Source organism: Psittacula echo, assembly GCF_963264785.1.
Source record: "Psittacula echo genome assembly, chromosome: 6".
NCBI classification, from domain to species: Eukaryota; Metazoa; Chordata; class Aves; order Psittaciformes; family Psittacidae; genus Psittacula; species Psittacula echo.
The window spans coordinates 22,198,773-22,212,614 of record NC_137743.1 but is presented as its reverse complement, the minus strand read 5'-3'; the positions used below and the strand labels follow the sequence as shown (position 1 = coordinate 22,212,614).

Genomic DNA, 13,842 nt, shown 5'->3' with positions numbered 1-13,842 from the left:
TCTCTCCTGGCCCGAGCACGATCGGAGCCCCGCCAAGGCTGCTGGAGGCGGCAACAGCTGCACTGCTGGCCCTGTGCTGCCCGGCAGCGCTCCCAGCGCCGCCTGTCCCCGCGGCGGGGTGGCTGCCGGGAAAGGGAGGGTCCGCCAGCAGACAAAGTGCAGGGCAGCTCTGGGAGCACAGCTGGCTCCGGAGCAAAGTTCTAGAGTGCAGCTCCTGCAGCAAAAAGTCGGGGATCCGATGTGCTGAACAGCAAGGATAGACCCGGTGCCGAGGAGGCTGCCTGGAGAGTGATTCAGTGCAGACAAAGATGAGATCCTCCGAGACTACAAGTCCCAGTGTGCAATACTACTCCGGTTGCATAGCCCCGGCCCGGATGAGGTGGTGGGCACCCAGAGCTCCTCTCCCATGCTGGCCAGGGCCGGTGCAGTGCCCAGGCGCGTGGCAGTGAAAGGGCGCAGGCTTCTTGAGCACCAGCCGCTCCGGGGCCAGGGCTACACCGGATGTTTTGGGATTTGGAAGCAAGCCTGCAAGCAGCCGCTGGGTGGGAGGGTGGCTTGTTGCCAAGCTGATAGGGATGTGGTGCTGCTGTGGCCTTGCTGGGGAAGTCGTGCTTCCTCTCCTCAAGTTTTCCACGAAAAATTTCTCTGGGCAGCAGCGTTGGGGGGTGGCTGCTAAATATAACCCCTCATTGAGCCATTTGTAGAAAGTGCCAGGGAAGGGAGAGGGCAGGCTAGCCAGGTCGGATGGTGCAGGCGGGTAGTGGCTTGCGGTGTGTGAGGCCCCTGAAGGTGTCTCTTAGCCATTTCGGGAGAGCACAAGGTCAGGTGAGACAAGGGAGCAAACTGGGCTTTGTCCTCAGGAGGGAAGGCTGCGCCCATGTTAACCCTCTTCCCAGGAGAAAGAAGAGGGGGCTGAGCAAGGTCTTCGGTGCCCAGCTGTTACCTCCTGGCTCACCCCAGCACTGAGATAGTGCCCTTTGGGCCACACTTGCTGAGCTGCCTGCACCCTCCTGGACACGGGCAGAGGGAGCATCGGCTGCGCGGTGGCCGCAGCGCCCTGCAGCCAGCTCCTGCTGCCCGAAAAACGGCGGCAGAGGCTGCTCGGGGCTGCAGCTCCAGGGAGGGCTGTTTGCTGCGGGTGGTGCCGAACGGGAGCGTGTTCCCACACCCGGCTGTGCCGCGCGAGGTCAAGACACAGGCACCGCGGCCGGGCCGCCCGCCCCAGATCTGCCTGCCCGGGGCTGCCGGCGAACCCCCCCAGGGCCGGCGGCGCAGCCGCCACGTGGCGCCCGGGGCCGTCCGAGACGTCCCCGTGCCCGCTCCCCGCCGGACGGGGCGGGCCTTGCCCGCCGAGCGGGACCCGCGCTGCCTTCGGGGCGGGGCCGGCCTGGGCTGTCCCGGCACGGCTGGGCTCGGCTCCGCGCGGCCGGACCTCGCTCCGCCCGGCTTCGGCCGCCCATGGGGAGCGCGGCCCGGCGGCGGCCCGGCAGCAGCAGGCTACGGGGAGGCTCCCCCGGCGCCCCCGTTCGCCCGTAGCCCGGCGGGGCATGCCCGGCCCCAGGATGCCGGCCTGGGGAATCCTGCCCATCACGCTGCCTGCCTTCACCATCACCGGCATGTGGATCGTGTGAGTGCCGCGGGACGGCCCAAGCCGGCGCCCAAGCCCGGGCGGGGGACGCCTGGGCTGCGGAGCGGGATGTTGCAGGGCAAGATGCTGAGGCCGGGGGGATGGAAGATGCTCCAGGGTGGGATGCAGCAGGGTGTGGGGTTGCAGGGCACCGCTGGGCCCGCATCAGGTTGGGGTACTTCTGCATGCTCGGTCGCTCCCACACCTTCGTATGCCCCACAGCCGACCTATATCCCCTGCAGCAGCACTGGCATACGGCTCCCTGGCCTCGCACCCCTGACACCCCACAGGATCACGCATCCCCGTCCAAGCATGAGCACAGCTGATGCTTGTGGGGCACAGGAATGGTCTTGGGAGTTCTGCCACCAGCCTGTGTCCTGCAGCGCCAGGGCTGTAGCCAGCACATGGGCACCCATCCCATGTGGTAGATAGATGGGAGGGCAGGGGATGTCTGTCCCTTGTGCTGGGGGTAGAGGCTGTGTCACCTGGGTGAGCATCACTAGCCACCCTGCTGGTCTCTACTCTGGGCCTTGGCTCTGTGAGCTCAGCTGTTCACATAGGGCTGTTCTTCTCTAGACCATTGCCCTCCCTGTGCCACTGCAGGGATGGTGGGTGCTGGATGAGGGCCTTTTCCTAAAGCTGCAGGGAGCCCCAGCATAGGTGATGGGACTTTCTGAAGTGTGGGATGGAGCAAACGCGCCCCAGACCATGCAGATCTCTCAGAGATTCTCCCTGTGGTATCCCCCATCCTCCTTCGCAACAAAGCCGAATGCTGACCCAGGTGCAGGGAACTCATGCTCCCAGTGTTTCCTCTGGACTCCTCACAAAGCCCTGTCTGTCTCCTATGGGCGACCCTGGGGGGCAGATGCCCTTCCAGCCCTCAGCAGCTCAGGTGGGAGGTGCTGCTTATGGCCCTCACAGCCAGAGCTGCCGTGGAAGAGGGGGTCTTGGGCCCTGCTTCTGTCCCCAGACATGTCCTGCAGCTGCCTGGGGGACATTATATCACTTGTCAGTGCAGTGGCAGGGTGAGGCTGGGCAGCTGCATGTAGAAGCTTGTTGTGGGTCTACGTGGGGCCATTCGGGGTGCCACTGGCCATGCCTGGGATGTGAGAGCCATGAGGGGTGACTGGGCGGGTGGGAGCACATCCCACTGTGGGGAGCAGTGCCAGCTATGCCTCTCTTGGCTTGTTGCCCCTCCCAGGAGAGCACGGAGCACTGGGATGGGGACTTGGGGGTGACCTGTGGTGGGAAGTGGCTGGGCTGCGGGGTGCTCTTGGTGGATGACCCTTGGGGTGGGCAGCACTGCCCCTCGAGTCCCCCCAGCTCTGCTCTTTGCCCTGCGCCACTTTGCTGGGATGATCCTTTCGCAGCCTGGCTGTTGCATGGCTGGCTTGGGCAGGAAAGGGGTTTTCTTACCGGTGCTGGGGCCTATTTTTAACCTGAGCTGTTTACGGCAGTGATTTGAGCAGCGCGGTGCTGACCGCTGCTGGGCCTGCCAGGCGGGAGGGCTCCTTGCTTGGCTGGGGAGGCCCTGGGGCCGAGACTGCGCTGGAGCTGGGTAGGATGCATGTCATGAACGCCTCGTTGCACTGACCCGGGTGCGGGTGACTCTGCAGGGGGACGCTCGCTGGAGCTGATCCTTGCTTTTCTTTTTCCTGCTTTATGAAGCTGGAAGGTGCCACAGGGTGAGTGCTGGCCCCCGGCACTCAGCGGGGGCTTGTACCCCCCTACCCCACCCTGGGGCTGGGCGCTGGGGCTGGCTGGGAGCAGGAATGCGGGCAGGCGGGTGGCTGTGGTAATCCCTGTTGCTGTCCATCTCCCAGGTACGCCATGGCGCTCTCCAACAACCACATCTGCCCTGTCCACAACTGGTAAGGCCTGAGGGGGGTGTGAGGGCCCTTCTTCATGGACCAGCTTGGTTACAGACCCCATAATGCTGTGTCCCCTCCAGACCTTGAACCATGCTGTGCTATGCTGGACCACTGGCTAGCCAAGGCTCCCCTGCACTTTCACCACATTGAAAGGGGGATTGAGGGCCAGGCTGGCCCTAGGAGGAGGCTGAGGATGTCAGGAGAGGTCATCTTAGAGGAAGCACAGAGCCACCTTCTCCCTTTGGCAGACATGGTGGTGACAGTGATGGGGCACAAGAGCCTCAGGGCACGTCTCCCGTTTGTCCCTGGGTGGCTTTTGGGAGCAGAGCTGCCTGGGGTCTAGCTGCAGGCAGGGTAGGACCCCATGTCTGCAGAGCAGTGAGAGTGCCAGGGTCGAGCAGGGCTACCCAGAGCTGCCATCCGTCCCCTGCCTGCAGCTCCAGTGAACCCCTCTGCAGACCGGGCAGGGAGAAGGAGGACATTGAAAAACCAGAGCACGGGGAAAGTATGAAATAAGTGGTCAGGGAATTACAGAGGCCGTGTGTCTCCATGGGGAGGGTTGAGGCTTGCTTGTGTGAGGCTAAATCTGTCAGTGCCAGGGGACAGGACAGCCCAGCCACCCCATGGGCAGAGCTGCCTGTGGTACCCTGGGATGGGGGACGAGGCATGGGAGAGGCGAGGGCTGGGGAAAACACAACTGTTTGCTTTCCTGGCAGATTCTGCTGCAGGGCTTTGGGCTTGTTGTGTCTCCTTAAAAATCTGCCCAGAAAAATCCATGTTAGTTTAATTCTTGCTGGAGTGTTTGAAGGAGAAGGGGCCGGGGGGGGAGCTTGCTGCCATTTCCTGCCTGATGGCTTGTTCTGCCCCGGGAAGAATGTGTGTGTGGGGTTGTCTCTGCCGCACAGCCAGCCCTTAATGATGAATAATGCTTCCCAGCTTCGGGCGGCCTGCTTTAAACAAAATAATAACAAAAAAATCCTTCCCAAACCAAACACGGCCCCAGGAGCAGCCCTTGAGCAGGGCACGGAGCTCCATGCCTCGCCGGGGTTTCGTGGTTGGAAAACAAAGCCACCAGTAAATGAGGAGACTTGAAAAAGCACCAGAGCCCGGCCTGGCCCTTTCCAATAAGGCCCTTTTAACCGTACGCTTGCTGGGAGGCTGGAGGTGGCTGAGGGTCAGCCTGAGCCAGGGGAGCGTGGCACTGCCCCCCCAGTCCTGTCCCTGTCGTGGGGCAGGGGGTGTCTGAGGGTCTTTGTGGGGTGCAGGGCCTTGGGCTCCCTGCGTGCGGGGTGGGGAGGGGGTCCTGCTCCCCTGTGCCAGGCAGAGGTGCTGGCTGCCTGCACGATGCTGCAGCAAAGGGGTGCCCAGAAACTCACTGTGAGTGTGTGCCAGCTCCCAGGAGGGCAAGGGGCATGTACCCATGGGGGGAATTTGGTTGCAAGCAGCAGCTGTGGTACAGGAAGGTGTCTCAAGGTGGCAAGAGCTCTGGTTCCCCGTGCTGCAGGAGGCACTCCCAGGCTCTGCGGTGGCTGTGGACAGAGAGCCCAGCTCCTCGGCAGCTCCCTCGCTCCCGGGCAGGGTGGCACTGCCCCGAGTGCTCGTGGCTGTGGGCGCTGTTTCCCGCTCAGCCTGGCGTTCCCTGTCCCGTGTCCTGTGCAAGCCCGGAGCTGTCAGTGGCTGCGTGCCCGGTTCCACCCGTGCTCCCATCCCAGGATGTGTGTGATGGGGCTGGCTGGTTCCTGCTCCCGCCTAGGGCTGCAGGAACCCCCTGAGCCCAGCACCCCGGCCCATGCATCCAGCAGTGTGTGCAGCTCCTGCCCCACCATGGCCTCTCCCTTGCAGGCAGGGACACTGGGTGGGCAGCAAAGCCAGCAGGCAGGGTGCAGCCCGTGGAAACCCAGGCAGGATGTTCCCGAAGGACCATGTTGGGTGGTGGGTTGCTCACTGAAGGGGCTTGTCCCTGGGGTGCGGGCACATCCCTGGGGTCTGGCTGCACTCGCTGGTGAGCAGCTTTGTTGCCCTTGCAGGGGCTGTGGGCAGGAGGGTCCTGGGCAGCAGCTTGTCTCCCCCAGTTGTCCCTTTCCTCCCGGCAGGAATTACAACCAGTCATGTGGTGTGGACAGCCCCGGCTCCTGCTGCACACTGGACCACATTCCCCTTGTCAGGTGAGCAGGCATGGGGTGGGAGCGTAGGGCTGGCCGGGGGTCAGAGCTGCTCCGAGAGCCCCCAGGAGCATGTTCTGGGTAGGGGGAGCAAGCACTGCACCCCAGTGCCGCCTGGCTGAGGGCTTCCTGAGTGTTGCCTTGTCCCCGCAGCAAGTGTGGCACCCTGCCCCCTGAGAGCTGCTTCTTCAGCCTCATCTGCAGCCTGGGCTCCTTCATGGGTAAGTGCCTGCTGCCTGGAGCAAGGCTGGAAGAGAGGTTCCCTGCCCGGCAGGGGGCAGGAGGAGGGGGATGCATTCGGAGGTGTGTGATGGGGCTGTGTCTCCTTCCCGCAGTCATCCTGGTGGGGCTGCTGCGCTATGCCCACCTCCTGGAGTGCCTTGGGCCATCCCTCCTCAACACCTTGGGGCTCGCCACCGGCTGGGTCTGCGCTGCTGGCCTCACCATGGTCGGCAACTTCCAGGTGAGGCATCACGTCAGGGGGCCCCAGGGCAGGAGGGGGTCTTGGCTGTAGCAGGGCAGGAGCAGCATTCAGCAGTGTAGGATTTGGGGTGGTTGTTTTGGTCCCATCTGTGCACTTCTTCACCTCTTCTGGGCGCTGTGCTTCCCCAGGCACTGGGAGTCCTCTTCGTGCACTCATAGGTTTGGGTCTGGATTAAGCTGGTGGGTTTGGTTTAACCTTATCTGAGCCCCTCTGCATGGTCTGTCCCCTCCATGGACACCTGACCCTGTGCAGGCAGGGACTTGCCAGCCAGGCAGAGGAGACTGGGCCAAGCTGCCAGTGCTCCCGCTGCCCTCCGTGTGGGTGTTTGCTGCTCTGGGGGTGATGCCAAGAAACTGTCCGGGCAGAGCCTGTGCTCACAGGGCGTCCAGAGCAGCCAGGGCCTGGCGGCAGCACTCTCCCATGCCTGCACTGCCAGGCACTGGCCTCCCAGCAGCTGCCAGCCCTCTGCCTGCGGCAGCCAGGCCCTTCCACTTGGTAGGAGGCTGCTGCCAGCACCGCCACCCGGGAGAAGCTTCTCTGGCCCCAGTGCGCTGTTGCCCCATGGCTCAGTGGGGCCATGGCTCAGCTCAGCAGGGCTGTGACCTCCAGGAGGGGTGCAGGCAGCCCTAGATGCTGCTGATGGCACAGGGCAGCTCCTGACCAATGCCCCTGGGCACAGTAGAGCTGTTGGCCGAAGGGGCTCAGGAGCTACCACCCCATGACGAAACAAAGGGAGCGCTTTGAGATCCCAGCAGCAGACAGTGGGTCCACATCTGCTCCTCAGCCAGGAGATGGGCACAGGATGAGCTGCCAGGACCCATCCCTGGCACTGCTGCACCCCTGCGGGGGCACAAGCCCACCCCCTGAGCAGAGCCATTTCATGCTGGGGAGCGTACGAGGGTGCCGGCACTGAAGGTCTCTTCCCCTGCAGGTGGATCACGCCAAGGTGCTGCACTACATCGGGGCAGGGGTGGCTTTTCCCACCAGCATGCTGTTCCTGCTCCTGCAGTCCATCCTCACCTACCGCATGGCCAAAACCCGTGGGCAGTACTGGACTGGCCACTTACGCAGCATCCTCACCATTGTGGCCTTCCTCACCCTCGTCTTCAGTATCCTTCTGGGGCGTATGGGGAGGAGATCTGGGATGAGCTGGCTAAAGGTGTCCTCATGGGGAGTGCGCACCCCGCGTCCTCCATCTTTGGTCTGGCAGCAAGGCACGGTGCAGGAGAGGGGCTGTGCAGGGGCTGAGGGCACGCAGCTCATGCGGGTGTAGGCTGGGGAGCAGCAGTATCAGGGCCATGCAGGGAGGGGAAGGAACACTGACGGACATCTCTCAAGGTGCTGGGGTGCCTAAATCAGCCCTGCCCTGGCTGCTGCACCCCAGCACAGCCACCACTGCAGGCTCCAGCCTCACACTGTGCAGAGTGGAAGGGCTGGTTACTTGTGGGGTTTTTTTAATGAGACAAAGGTGCGCTGAGCCTTCAGTAATGCAAAGTCCATCTGAGTTGCCGGTACAGCTGAAGCCAGGCACTGAGGTCTGCAAACACCACACCAGGGAGGAAGGGCATGGCAGCAGGGCTGGAAGAATATCCCAAGTGTGTAGCCGAGGAGCCAGTGGCTTATTTGGGACTGAGGTTAGCGATAAGTTGGGAAACAAGGTGGTGGTTATTGGGCAGGAAGGGGAAAATGCATGCAGTGTCCACAGGTCCCAGAGAGGCTGGCTGGGATCTGGCCAGGGTGAGCAGTGCAGGAGGAGCCTGAAGGGTGCTTGTGGGTCTGGTGCATGCCAGAAGGTCCTGCTCTGTCATGGCAGCAAGCAGGTGGGATGGGAAGCAGGCAGGGAGCTGGGCAGGGCAGGAGTGCCATGGGGCTGTGCCAGCTGGGAGGGACAGGCAGGGCATGTAAGGACAAGGGAGACAGCACTTGGTGCCTGTCTGCTGTGGCCATGCTGCTCTGTAAGCACTGGGGAATGGGAGTGGGAAAGCAGTGAGCTGTGTGGGGATGGTGTGGGGAAAGGGCTTGGACCTCCCCTGCTGGGATGGGGGGTGTGAGCAGAAGGATCTACTCTGTGCAGGTCAGGTCCCTGCCTCTCAGGCTCTCCCATACTGTCATCTTGCAGGCAGATGGCAGGGTGCTGCTGGAGGCATCACATGGAGGGCTGGGGATGTACCTGCCTTCCCACTCACCCATGGTGGCTCTGGCAGTGAATTTCCCCAGAGTTCCCCAGTGGTGATAAGAGAAGCATAGAGAGACTCTGGAAGCAGTAGGACCTGGAGGAAAGGGAGCAGTCCCCTCTCTGGGGTGAGCCAGCCGGCAGTGCAGAGGGACAGGGGTGCTGCAGGGCTGGGATGCAACAGCCCAAACCCCCTTGCCGAGGGGATGGAGGGCTGATGAGTTTTACTGGCGCTAACTGCATCCCGCAGGAGAATGGGGAACATCAGCCTCGTTTGACAAGAGAGGGTGGGGAGGGTGAGGCTGTGGGCACACAGCTTGCCCTGAGGTTTGTACCCTGAGGTCCCCATGCGCCGGCCTCTTCAGAAAATCCCCACCTGGCATGAGTCCCATGATTTACCAAGGCTGGTCTGGGCATGTGTGCCACTGCCTCACCTGTGCCAAGGCCCTCCCGGTGCTGTGGGAAGTATGGGGGGTTTCTTGGGTTTAGGGGTGGCGGTGTGTTTCCTGAGGATGGCAGCTGCTCACAGCGTGCAGTGACAGTGGAACATGGTCACACAGTATCACAGTATCACAGTATGTTAGAGATTGGAAGGGACCTCAAAAGATCATCTAGTCCAATCCCCCTGCTGGAGCAGGAACACCTAGATAAGGTTACATAGGAATGTGTCCAGGCGGGTTTTGAATGTCTCCAGAGAAGGAGACTCCACAACCCCCCTGGGCAGCCTGTTCCAGTGTTCTGTCACCCTCACTGAGAAGAAGTTTCTTCTCAAGTTTAAGTGGAACCTCTTGTGTTCCAGTTTGTACCCATTACCCCTTGTCCTATCATTGTTTGCCACTGAGAAGAGCCTGGCTCCATCCTCGTGACACTCCCCCTTTATATATTTATATACACTAATAAGGTCCCCCCGCAGTCTCCTCTTCTCCAAAATATAGAGACCCAGCTCCCTCAGCCTTTCCTCATAAGGGAGATGCTCCACTCCCTTAATCATCTTAGTTGCCCTGCGCTGGACTCTCTCCAGCAGGTCCCTGTCCTTTTTGAACTGAGGGGCCCAGAACTGGACACAATATTCCAGATGGGGTCTCACCAGGGCAGAGTAGAGGGGAAGGAGGACCTCTCTCGACCTACTGACCACCCCCCTTCTAATACACCCTAGGATGCCATTGGCCTTCTTGGCCACAAGGGCACGGTGTTGGCTCATGGTCATCCTGCCATCCACTAGGACCCCCACGTCCCTCTCCCCTACACTGCTCTCTAACAGGTCGTTCCCCAACCTATACTGGAACCTGGGGTTGTTCCTGCCCAGATGCAGGACTCTACACTTTCCCTTGTTATATTTCATCAAGTTATTCCCTGCCCAACTCTCCAGCCTGTCCAGGTCTCGCTGGATGGCAGCACAGCCTTCTGGCGTGTCAGCCACTCCTCCCAGCTTAGTGTCATCAGCAAACTTGCTGATAGTATACTCAATTCCCTCATCTAAATCGTTGATGAATATATTAAATAATACTGGTCCCAGTATTGACCCTTGAGGCACTCCACTAGATACAGGCCTCCAACTAGACTCCGCCCCATAGACTACAACTCTCTGGCTTCTCTCCTTCAGCCAGTTTGCAGTCCACCTCACTACCTGATCATCCAGACCACACTTCCTCAATTTAGCTATGAGGATGCTGTGGGAGACTGTGTCAAATGCTTTGCTGAAGTCAAGGTAGACCACATCCACCGCTCTGCCATCATCCATCCACCGTGTTAGTTCCTCATAAAAGGCTATGAGGTTGGTCAAGCATGACTTCCCCTTGGTAAAGCCATGTTGACTGCCCCTCATAACCCTCTTATCCTTGACATGCCTTAAGATGGCATCAAGGATAAGGTGTTCCATCACTTTCCCAGGAATGGAGGTGAGGCTGACCGGTCTATAGTTACCCGGGTCCTCCTTCTTGCCCTTTTTGAAGACTGGAGTGACATTTGCTTTCCTCCAGTCCTCAGGCACCTCTCCCGTTTCCCAAGACGTGGTAAAGATGATGGAGAGTGGTCTAGCAATGACTTCCACCAGCTCCCTCAGCACTTGTGGGTGCATCCCATCTGGACCCATGGATTTATGGATGTCCAGATTGCTCAACTGGTCCCTAACCCATTCCTCATCGACTAAGGCAAACTGCTCCGTTGACCTGACTTCATCTGAGGTCTCAGGGGTACAGAGCTCTTCAGGACTGCCTCCAGCAGAGTAGACTGAGACAAAGAAGGCATTCAGTAACTCTGCCATCTCTGTATCTTCTGTCACCAGGGCACCCATCCCGTTCATCAGTGGGCCTACCTTGCCTCTGGTGTTCGTTTTATCTGCCATGTATTTGAAAAAGCTCTTTCTGCTGTCCTTGACCCCTCTGGCCAGATTTAATTCTAAGGAGGCCTTAGCCATCCTAGCTGCCTTCCTACACCCTCTAGCAGCAGCCTTATATTCCTCCCGAGTGGCCAGCCCCTCCTTCCATGACCTGTAAACTCTCCTCTTCCACTTGAGCATACCCAGCAGTTCCTTATTTAGCCACGCAGGTCTCTTGGCCCTCTTCCTTGACTTCCTACGTGTCGGGATGCTCCACTCTTGAGCTTGGAATAAGCAATTCTTGAATGTCAACCAACTATCTTGGGCCCCTTTACCTTCAAGCAGCCTTGCCCATGGGATTTCCCCTAGCAATTGCTTGAAAAGGCCAAAGTTTGCCCTGCTAAAGTCCAGGGTTGCAATTCTACTTGCTATTGTACTGGTCCTACCACACAAGATCCTGAATTCCACCATCTCGTGGTCGCTGCAACCAAGGCAGCCCTCAACCTTTACTGCTTCGACCAGCCCCTCCTTGTTAGTGAGGATGAGATCCAGCAGTGCTCCTCTCCTGGTTGTCTCATCCACCATTTGCATGAGGAAGTTATCATCCATACACTGGAGGAACCTCCTGGACTGTGGCTGGGTTGCTGAGTAGTCCTTCCAGCAAACATCAGGGAAGTTAAAATCCCCCACGACGACCACAGCCTGTGATTGTGAGGCCGCTCTCAGCTGCCTGTAGAAGGCCTCGTCAACTTCCTCACCCTCATCTGGTGGCCTGTAACAGACACCCACAACAGTATCGCCCCTGCCAGCCTGCCCCTTAATTCTCACCCACAGACTCTCAACTCGCTCATCCCCTGTCCCTGGACAGAGCTCAGTACATTGCAGCTGCTCTCGCACATAAAGAGCAACCCCACCACCCCGCCTGGCTGGCCTGTCTTTCCTGAAAAGGACATAGCCCTCCATGACTATACTCCAGTCATGTGAGCTGTCCCACCACCTCTCTGTAATTGCCACCAGATCATAATCTCCTGACTTAACACAGGTCTCCAACTCCTCCTGCTTATTTCCCATGCTGCGCGCATTGGTGTACAGGCATTTCAAGGAGGGAGCTGAGCTCACCAATTTCACCCTAGGATTATAGGAGGCCTCACAGTCTTCATCGATTCTAGAGTGCTGCCCCACTGGGGCAAGCCCAGCTACAACCCCATCCCCCTTCGAATCTAGTTTAAAGCTCTCCAAATGAGCCCTGTTAATTCATGCCCCAGCATCCTTTTGCCTCTGTGAGATAAACCTTTCCCACGTGCCATCATTCAGACTGGAGCCTTATAAAACCAGCTATTATCAAAGAACCCAAAGCCCTGCCTAAAGCACCAGTCTCGTAGCCAATTGTTTACAGACTGAATTTTCCCATTCAGTCCCACATCATCACTGGAAGATGGAAGAAGCGAGGAGAAGATCACTTGAGCCCCAGACTCTTTCACCATCCGCCCCAAGGTCCTCCATGGGATGGTAGGGGTCCAGCTGTACCTTCCTTGACTGGGATGCCCTCAGGCGGTGTGTTCTTCATCCAGGAGAGCTTCGTGCTGCAGCACATGGCCGCGCTGTGTGAGTGGATGTTCATCATCGATGTTCTGGTCTTCTATGGCACCTTCACCTTTGAGTTTGGGGCCATCTCCACAGACACCTTCCTGGTCCTGCTGAAAGCCAGCCGGGCCCCCAAAAGTTACAAAGAGGAGAGCAGCGTGTCCAGCACAGCCCATATCCACAGCCATGCAGAGGGCCTGGCTATGGCCTGACCCCCACAGGAGGCAGGCTCACAGTAGGGACCCCCAAATCGGGCTCTTCCAGTGACTTCCCTGCCTTGAATGTGTCTCAGTTCCCGCCTGCTGGGGTGCGGGGATGCCAGCACGGTGCTGCTATTGGCAGAGTCAGGATCTGCCCCTGAGCCTCTGAGGTTGCCCTGAGTCGGGGCATACAAAGGCAACTTCTGTAAGGAATGTGAGGGAACAGGGACTCACCCTCCCTTCACCACGCAAGCCTGGTGCACTGGGGAGGGGGAAATCACTGTTCCTCCTTTCTCCATGGCCACAGGATTAAGGTTCAGCAGAGCAAGCCTTCCAGCTGGCTGCTGCGGCTGTCAGAGGAGCCAAAAACCCAGAGTGCCTTTTCACTTTCTGAGGAGGCAGTGGCAGTGCCAGTGTTTCTGCCCAGGCAAGGGTAGTGCCTTGTGCGGCTGCAGAATGACACCAGCAGCCCTGTTTGGACCACGCAGGCCCTCCCAGCCAGGGCTCTTGCTGCTTGGGGCCTTCCATGCCTCCAGTCAGTGACTTTCCCACATTTTTTTCAGCTTGGAAAATTGCTGAGGCAGGTTTCACCTCCTGGCCACAGCATTCCTGTGCTCCCTCATGGTCAGGTAGGTTGGGAAATGGGTCTCCGCATTTACCATGACACCGGGAACATCCTGCAAGTACAGCGCCTGCGGAGCAGTGGATTTCCGCTGCATAGCACTGCCAATCTAAGCAGTCCCACTGGGAAGCCTGCACACCCCAGCCCTGGCCTCCCAGCCCTCCTACACTGGGTGTGCAGGCACAGAAAGGGGAAGCAGTTCTGTAGGCACAGAGGAAGCTCATGCCCCTTTCCGGTGGGACTCCCAAATCTGTCCTCCAGTGCTCAGCCCGGTCTGTGTCTGCCTGGTGAGAGCCTGTCCTGCTCTCAGCCTCAGCCACAGCCTGGGATGTCCTGGGCAAGGGGCTGAATGTGTGTGTGTATATAGATCCACACATATATATATACACATATGCATATATATATATATATAAATTTTCCCTTGTCCCTGGAGAGGGGCATTTGCTGCTGCTGTGCACATTGATCAGGCTGGGCTTCCTGATTTGCCCACCTTTTCAAAATCGGCCTATAAATCTACCAGTATGTGTAGTTCAAAGAGGAGCATTTATGACTTTTATATCTAATATATGTTTAAAATATATATATATGAAGAGAGAACAGTGAATTTACAACAATAAAAGTGAAAATCAGCCAAGGGTATGGCAACCGGTCCTTCCCCCCTGCACAGGATTGGGGTGGTGACCGGTTTTGTGGCTGTGGTCCAAAGGGATGGGGGATGAAGGCTCCTGCGGGTCTCAGAGCACAGAAATGAGTGTCGGGCAGGTGGAAGACAAGTGGTTTCACCGGGATGCAGCAGCGTGGA

The 13,842-nt window shown here is 59.0% G+C and overlaps 1 protein-coding gene across 1 annotated transcript; it reads left to right on the top strand.

The window, feature by feature from the left end:
- Positions 1 to 1,547: 1,547 nt before the first annotated feature.
- Positions 1,548 to 12,430, top strand: TMEM150A (transmembrane protein 150A; the record flags this gene model as incomplete). The annotated part of the gene is made up of 7 exons (XM_080620853.1): positions 1,548 to 1,627; positions 3,451 to 3,498; positions 5,592 to 5,663; positions 5,814 to 5,881; positions 5,996 to 6,123; positions 7,076 to 7,253; positions 12,186 to 12,430. The coding sequence occupies 7 exons, from the start codon at positions 1,548 to 1,550 to the stop codon at positions 12,428 to 12,430; spliced, it is 819 nt and encodes a 272-aa protein (XP_080476979.1).
- Between the last annotated feature and the right edge of the window lie 1,412 nt (positions 12,431 to 13,842).